Source organism: Pygoscelis adeliae, unplaced genomic scaffold, assembly GCF_000699105.1.
Source record: "Pygoscelis adeliae isolate BGI_AS28 unplaced genomic scaffold, ASM69910v1 Scaffold191, whole genome shotgun sequence".
NCBI lineage: Eukaryota > Metazoa > Chordata > Aves > Sphenisciformes > Spheniscidae > Pygoscelis > Pygoscelis adeliae.
The window spans coordinates 1,266,333-1,274,646 of record NW_008824114.1 but is presented as its reverse complement, the minus strand read 5'-3'; the positions used below and the strand labels follow the sequence as shown (position 1 = coordinate 1,274,646).

General features: G+C 46.8%; 1 protein-coding gene across 1 annotated transcript in view; it reads left to right on the top strand.

Moving 5' to 3' along the window:
* Positions 1 to 7,750: 7,750 nt before the first annotated feature.
* Positions 7,751 to 8,314, top strand: part of LOC103925559 (adrenodoxin-like) — a 6,480-nt gene continuing 5,916 nt past the window's right edge. Inside the window, exon 1 of the mRNA XM_009334288.1 lies at positions 7,751 to 7,929. Within this exon, the coding sequence (XP_009332563.1) occupies positions 7,751 to 7,929 (179 nt within the window). The remainder of the gene's footprint in view (positions 7,930 to 8,314) is intronic.

Genomic DNA, 8,314 nt, shown 5'->3' with positions numbered 1-8,314 from the left:
GCTAAACAGGTCTGCCATGTGGTTCCTGAGAGGTCAGCCTTGTAGCACTCTTGCAAGTAAGGAGATCTTATGTGCATCCTGAAAAGCAACTGCTTGAGTAACATCCATTTTCCCCCTCCACAGCCCTCCAAGCTGTCTGAATTCCAGTACTGGTTCCAGTCACATTTCTTCGTGGGGACACAGAGTATAAATTTATATCGTGTTTAACTTGAAATGCACTGGTCAAATGGAGGAGGAGGAGCTGCTGTTGGAACTTGCCACCGGTGAGCAGCTGCCATGCCATGCCCAGGCTCATGTGCATCCATGACCAGGTTAGCGTGCAGAGGGTGGCTGGGCCTTGATGCTGCTGCTTGCCCCTGACATCTTGCTGGGTCTGTCCTGCCCTGATCCCGTACCGGGGATTTCAACCCAATTTGTTTTGCGGCTATCTTGCCATGGCTATCTCTACCTGTGTTTCCTGAGGTCTCAGGACCAGGTCCAATGGTGGAAGAGCATGGCTACTGCCACCTTTCTACTAATGAACTGTGTGATCTTTGTAGCTGCTTTCCATGTGGTTGTGAAGAGGGGCTTTGCAGAACTTCTGTCTCATGGTTGCTGCACTGCAGAATAAGGCAGAGATTTCATCAGAACATGTTAGTGCTCAGAGATCTGGTGTTAGGGGAGAAACCTGAACTTGACTATAAACAAAATGTGAAGTGTGGAGCAATGGAGACTTCTGCAATCCCCACCAGACTTGGCATGGATCCAGTTTCCATAGGTGGGTCTTTCTTGTTCCTTCCTTCCAGGATTCCAAAAACCTGAACACCACTAGAGGAATTGCATGTCTGCTTCAATGCTACTGCAGCCTTCAAGTGAAGGTTGCACTGGTCTGGGGAGTTTGCTCTCACAAATGGGGTTCTTGCTGTTTTTATTGCCCTTGCTTCTCAATGGACAATACCTTTCAGCTTGTGCTTAAATTTCTGGAGTCTCTGAGGACTCTGTGCTTGCAGCCAGATTACTCTTCTGCATGAGTGGCCTAGCTTTCATGGCATATCCTTGCCTGTATCTGTGGAGACTTAAGAGGCTTAGTAATTCTCCAGCTAGGTATATCTATATTCAGTTCGTCTTTTGAAGAGATGGAAGTGCAAAGCATTAATGGCTGAATGCTGCTTTTGTAGCGGACCACATAGTTAAAAAAAAAAAAAACAAACCTGAAACAATTCTTCTAATCTGTTGGAAGGAATTTTGTGGTTTAGAATCGGAAATTTCCATTTAACCTCTAGTTTGTGTAGACAGCTTCTGCTGGATTTGCTATTCTGTCCGTGATATGTTTCACATCTTGTTTAGGCTACACCTACAAGTGTTGGGGGCCCAGATGCTTTTGTCGGTGGGACAGGGACAGACTGGAGCATAAAAGGCTCTCAGAAGAGCTGGGGACCAGAAACACTTGTCTTTTTGCAGGTTCTGGAATGTGGCTTTATTAAGCAATGCAACTTACTAAGAACTCTAAAGAAAAGCCAAAGTAACTCACAGAGTCAAGGTTTTCACTGAGATAAATCTGTCTGGTGGATTAATGCATTTGGCCTAGGATACTTTGCTCTCCTCCTCGGAGTCAGTGCAACTATAGAAATAAGGCTGTGATTGTTTTTTCCTTCTCTTGTTTTCGCTTTCTAAGGCAGGGAATTGCAAGGGGTTGGTCTCCAAATTCTGATTTGTTTTGATGTAGGCAAGTCCTGTAGGGACTCCTCTAGGTAGATGACAAGCTTATCGGTTCCTTGCTCAGGCTAATGCATTTGGAGGGAAACACGGGCATTTTTATTTTTTAAGTGATGCGGTGTGGGGTTCTCAGTGAACAGATGAGCAGGCTCAGTAGCTTTCCAGCCACTTCCTTTTTTTTTTTTCTGTGATGAATAATAATAGGATGTGAACACCCCCTGATGCCATGCTTATCAGTTCAGGTCAATTTGTGTAGGATACTGTTAGTAACTCTGGCAACTTAGTAAGGGAACTAGATTAGATTTTGCTCTCTACTTATCAGGGTAGGACACTGCCTTTTGACAGCACTATCCTCTTGAAATCTGTTTTGGGTTGTGGAACCAGCAGATAGTCTGAGATATGAACAAATGAGATTTGTTCCCCCCTTTCTCATGTCAGCGGGTCCTAGAAGCTGCTACTTCTGTCTGTAACCTGGCTTCAGACTTGGTGCATCATGCTGCAGTAGCTCTCCATTAAGTAGCTGCATCTAATAGCTGTTTTCCAACATCTTGCAAAGCCTGATAATGCATATACAGGGTAAGGTATGATAATTGTAGACAGTTGTATGGCAGCTGCTTGAACATCTACAAAGGCTTGGACTATCTCCCAATGAGAAAGCAGAGAATAACTGAGGTGTGGCTTGTTTGCCCTGTACAATCAGTGTGACTGTTCTGTTGAGTGCCAGCTTCGCAGCTATACATAACTCAATCTTGGGCATACAGTCTTATTGTCTTATACCAGTGTGTAATTGGAGTATGTGACAACTGGCAGAGAACAGTGCAATTAATCTGTGACTGAGGTCAACCCATAACTGCTGCATACCCTTATGCAAGTTGACTCCACATGTGATGTTAACATCTCCCTTGCAGAAAAATTAACTTATCTGTAAGCAAAAGGATCCGGGCCTCAATGCATCAAATGTTAGGCTGAGGCTGGCTTTTGTCTTGCAGGTCTGCAGCTCTAATTTAAGTGCGGTTTGTGGACAAGGGTGCAGGTCCTTATGACTGAACAATGCCTTAATGAACATCTAGTGCCAAGTGATGGGTGTCTGAAAGTTACTAGTAATTTTAAGATGGACTTTGTCAGGATAGATGGCAGGATGAAATGGGTATAGGGAAAAGTGGAGGAAAGAATGAGGGGGAGACATGGAGGAAAGAATAGTGCTAAGACTGCAAAAAGGAATATTGGGAGCTCCTGGAAGGGACTGTACTTCCAACTTCTGTTGAGAATGCACGTGCTCTGAGCAGGTGTCAGTACCATTGATACAGCTTTCTGATGAGCAGAGCCAGCTGGAAAATTACAAGCACCCATGATTGCTATTGCATCTGGTTGTGTATCATCTTTTAAAGAAATACAAGCCAGGGTTGATCTTCAATCATCAAGACTGATTGAAGGGTCAAGGGGATATGGAATATACTGCTTTTGAGCTGGGAGGTTACGGTGAAGGCTGTCTATACCCCGCATGCAGCAGTACTGCCCTCCCATCCATCTTTGAAGCATCCTTGACTGACTGAAGGAGAAGCATCTGCAAGTGAAGGCCTTGGCTGGGGCACCGTAACTTCTTAGTGGCCTTCACCCAGCTAGGCAGCAGCTGCATTGCCAGAGGAGGCTGCTGTCAAGAAGCCCTGTTGTGAATTCATTTTGTTTCCTTGTAGTGTTAGCCCACCTCTGATGATTGCATTACTACCCTCTTGCTTCCAGTGGTGAAAATTTGGCCCTTGCTCCTTTTGTTTGTACTGATTCTCAGAAGGTTGCTGAATGTCTAGAGAAAGGTCGGAGCGGGCAAATGGTAGTCTTGTTTGAGATATGTAGAAACTGAGACATGTTTACAATCTTCCCCCCACGCCTCCAGCCGCTACAAGGCAGTATCTGAGACTTGAGCACGCTTGATGTAAGCTCTTTGTCTGCAGGTGTGTGTTCAGTGCATCTGTTTTGGGGCAGCACTCTGTACCTGGTCCTGTGAGCTTGGAGAAAGCAGAACAAGCACAAGTTGCCCTATTTCCTTTTATTAGCAGCTTGTTCTGGAACAGGAAAGGTGGTTGATGGGTTTTCATAGTGATAGTGGGGAAGGGGAATTTTAGTTTTGTTCAGTGGCTTTAGTTCTGCGTATGTAAGCAGCCTGTATCTGCTTCCTTACAGGACTATTTGTGAGGTAGGAGGTGAGGGGTAGGCAGAGGAGAGCATGGGCGAGTCCTGCTTGCTCCAAAAAATAAAGGAGCGATGACTTCTGTACTGGGGCACAGTGCTGGCCTTCAACTTGTTGAGCTGCTTGCTCAGTTCCTCCCTCCCCTCTGGACACTCTTCCTTTGGGAGTTCCATTGTTGAGCACCTGGGATTTTATCAAATACTGATTTGATAAAATGCTCCAGTATTGGAGCAAACAGGTGTGAATTGGTTTGCCTGGATGACACCTGTAATATTTCTGCATATGTTGCAGCTTCCTCATGGATAGAGGCCAGGTGGTTTGACTTGTGTGTGATTTCTGTCTCTTCCCTCTCCTGTTCTTGTGGCTGCTCTGCTGCAGGACAGGCTGCTTCTCCCGATTCTTCCTGCTCCTTCTGATTATTCTTCTCCTACTCCTTTGCAGAAGAACTTCTTCCTCCCTTAATTTATCAAATGTATCAAATCTTGATTCAAATGGTAGTGGAGTTATTCTCACAACGCCAGAACTGCAGCATCACTAAAACTATATGAATGTGTACATTAATAACTACAGGATTACACAATGATTTTCATCTGCTTTCAGAGGCAGTAGACTAATATGGTAATTTTAAACCTTCCATCTAGGGTCTCTTGGAAGCCACAAAGTTTACAGAAGGGCTCTTCTGGTCAGAGCTGTTTGCACAGAGTGTCTTCTGCCCAAAGGAACCGACGCAAGTCTGCTTTGTGCTGACTATGCCTCCGTGTTTACTGAACTGGTCCACGGAAGGACTGAAACTCTAATGGTGGTCAGAGGAGCTGGGTCTGGTATCTGAGAAGTCTGAATGTGCTTCTGGCTGTGGAGGGCTGCAATGGTATTGTGTAACTTCTTGTTGGATCAGTGCAGTGCCGATTTCAATGTTTACTTCTTGTGCAGAAATCAGGGATGAGGTGGAGTTAATGGCACCTCATAGCTGGTTTGGAGATTTGCATGGGAGTCCCTAGACGGGGGTGTGTGTGCAAATTGTCCTTTGTGTGGTGCAGAAGAAATTGGGCGATGTATTTCAAGGTAGAAGACCACTTCCTTCCCAGCATGTGCTAACACATCACTAGACATGTAGGCACAGGACCGTAGAGTGTGACCTGCTGGCAAGAAAGAGGGGGGGTGAGGGTGTGTGCATGTGTGCATACTGGTGGAAACTTGGCTTCTGCCCAATTTCTGTGAAACGGAGCTAAAGATTCACTTCAGCTGTGTCTGTCCTGCCCATAAAGTGTAGTGACCTCCAAAGCAATATTTTGAGAGGGTTTTTTCAAAGCAAGGATATGTTTGCTTAGTTTTTTGGTTTGTTTTTTTTTTTTTTGAATGGTCGGTTTTTTGTGGGAGGGGTGGTTATTTGTAGAGCTTTCTATTTTTGTGTCCTGGGCTAAAGGAACACTGGATTACTCTGGAAAGGCTGCCTTTCCTTCTAGGCTTGCTGCTAGATGGAGCGGAGGAGAGGAGGAAAAAAAGGAGATCTTACTTCTGCCCTTTTCCCCCTGTTTCAAATACCTTAAAACAGGCTATCCAAACTCAGTATAGGACATGATTCTCTCCTACCCCAGCAGGGTTGTTCCTGCTTTCACCAGAGGACAGTTATCCCCTTCACCGCTTCTCACCTCCCTGCAGGACTGGGTATGATGCTCTTGGACCTGACTTCCCTCTCTGTGTTGGCTTCTCTCCCATCGGGTGGCATTGACCTGTCACATGCTGTGCTCTGAGTTCCTGGCAAGGAGAGAGGTCAGTGCCAGGCAAACACACAAATGTCCTTGCTGTGAAAACTGCTGCGCGTATATCTAGTGTATCTCTCAATTCAAGGTTTGCTGGAGAGATAACATGCTTTGTGGTTTGTTTGGATGTGCTGTGGCCCCTTTCCTTGCCTCTTTCATGGCAAGCCTTGCTTTCCTTCTATGGAAATGACTGAGACACAGAACTGGGCTGCCTACTGCATCTCTGTAGTGCCTGAAAAGCGAAGGCAGGACTGGGCAGAGTCTCTCAGCTGCAGATGCTGCACAGAGCGATTTTAAATTCAGGGGTGAGCTGCAGCCCAAGAATTTGCATTTGAAGGCTGAAGTATGCAGGGCAGCTTGCAGGAAAGAGCAAACCACCTGGACAAGCTGACCTGAGATTGAGGGGCCACAGAGCAGGGATGCTGGTCAGAGCTGCCTTCAGCTAAAACAAACCGCTCACCTCACTGCCAGCTCTCCTCTGTGATACAAGCAAGGGTGGGGAGGGAAGCCTTTGGAGGATATTCTACAAATGATTTGAGATAAGGAATTTTTACGTCAACTGGGGTCAAGGGGTGGAATTACAAAGAAGTCCCAGTGATGCTGGGCAGTCTGATGTGCACCCATGCCTGCCACGTGGCATCCCTGCTTTGGCATCATACCTCTGCCCTGCTGCTCCCAAGGACGTGCCAAGAGTGCCTCTTGGCAGACGGCAGCTCTCTCACTGGCTCTGGACTTGGGGGTGGCACTCTGGATTAAAATCCTAGTGACACTCAGCGGTTCATCCCACCCCTGCACTCACAGAGCTGTTGCCCTGAACAAAACCTGAGGGGCAAATCCTGCAGCAGAAAAAATGCATTTGTGGGACGAGCAGGGGCTGGCATGAGGGTGCTGCAAGGCTGTGATTGCCGGTTGATAAGCCCATCATATATTGAGTTAGGAAATGTCACCCATGTTCAGCAAAAGGAGCGAGGAGACTTTAGTCAGTGATGCCCTGCAAATACGACTCCAAGTTATCCGAGATCACGTCCCTCCATAGCAGAGCACCGCATGCTCCTCTTGCATGTGTCCTGTCATGGGAGCAGTAATGCCCAGCCTGCACTTGGCAAATAGGAGTGAGGCAGAATGAAATATTCCCCTGTGCTGCTCTACCAGGTGCAAAGTGGACAGAGGGAAGTAGAAAGGTGATTTTAGAAACTGGATTTCCCCCTAAGGAAAGAAAAAGGTTTTTTTCTTTTTTAATCCTTTATGCATTGCCCATGAGTTTCTCTTCACTGAAGCTATCTCAGTGGTGTGTTTGAATGCTTGGACACTTGCCTTTAAAACTTTATTGGACTGAAGAATAGGATTTCCGTCCCTCCTTATGGAAAATACTTGTGTTCCTTAATGTCTTCAATGCTATTCTCAGAAAGCTTAAGCATCCCCTTCCAACCTGAAAGCTTTGGGTGGAAAATTTTCATTTTGGGGTGAAAAGCCAAAACTTTCCAGTTATCTTCAAAACTATGAATCCACTCTGTGTGTGTGTGAATATTCACGTTTTAGAGTTAGGAGCCTGCAGTACTGGGGAAGGCAATGATGTGGCTGGACAACATCCACATCAAGAACAGAATAAGTCTTACTCTTACCCCATTGCTGTAAGAACTGACATGCCCCTCTCTTCCTGAGGCAGCAGCTGTCAGTGCTCCTGCCAGTCTGCTCTTCCAGCCCTCAGCTTGCAACCCCCTGTATGATTAGACATTGCAATGAATATTGCTCCTGAAACTGGATTTAGGTCTGATTCCTAAAAGGGAAATCTGTAAGGCAAAACAAGGTGAGCATTGCTTGGGGACTGGTATGTGAAGATGATGCTCGTTTTACTGTGCTTCATCTAATTCCCATGCCCTGATGAGCTGGACTGCAGCAAGATCCAAGCACAATCCCTCTGTCCATCCTTCCCTCCTCCTTCCCCTCCCTCCTCCCTCCCTCCACCCCCAGGGAGGCTGTCCTATTTTTTTCTTTTTTTTTTTTCTTTCTTTCTTTTTTTCCCGTCTTTCAGCTGTATTTATAACCCTTAATCTAGCTGACCTTGCAACAAACAACAGCCCAGGAGACACAGAGCAGGACCCTAAGTAGCATGATAGCTCAAGGCATCTCGGGGCTCCTGCGACCCTTGCTAAGTGGACTGAATGTGAGCAAAATTCGCTTTATTTATCTCTGTGGGGTGACTGAGCAGCATCACACACCAGCTAAGCAGGGGTCAGAAAGAGGCTTCAGCTCCACGCCCAAGCTCCAGGATGCCGCTGGTGAATCAAGGTGAGTAAAATGCTGAACCCTACCTTGCTGTGTCTGGAAGGGCCTTTTCAGGAGGGACATGCACTTACCTCTGCCTTGCTCCACAGAAGGGAGAAGAGAGAGGCCAGTGCGAAACATGCCCTGCAGGAGGTAGTGGATGAGGAAGTGTAGGCTAAGCAGATGCAGACAGGAGGAAGGTGGTGCAGGGAGCCAGTCTGTGAGAGGTGCTGCTTCCTGCTTCTGGAGCTATGGAGGCCACAGCTAGTGGCCTGGATCCAGAGGATGAAGATGACAACGTGGCACAAGAGTCCATTGACCACTGGGGCCCAGTCACCAGCCTTTGAGGAATGGGGATGGTGGGCAAGGTGTGTCAGACAGCTGGGCCACGAGCCTGCTGTATTCCTGC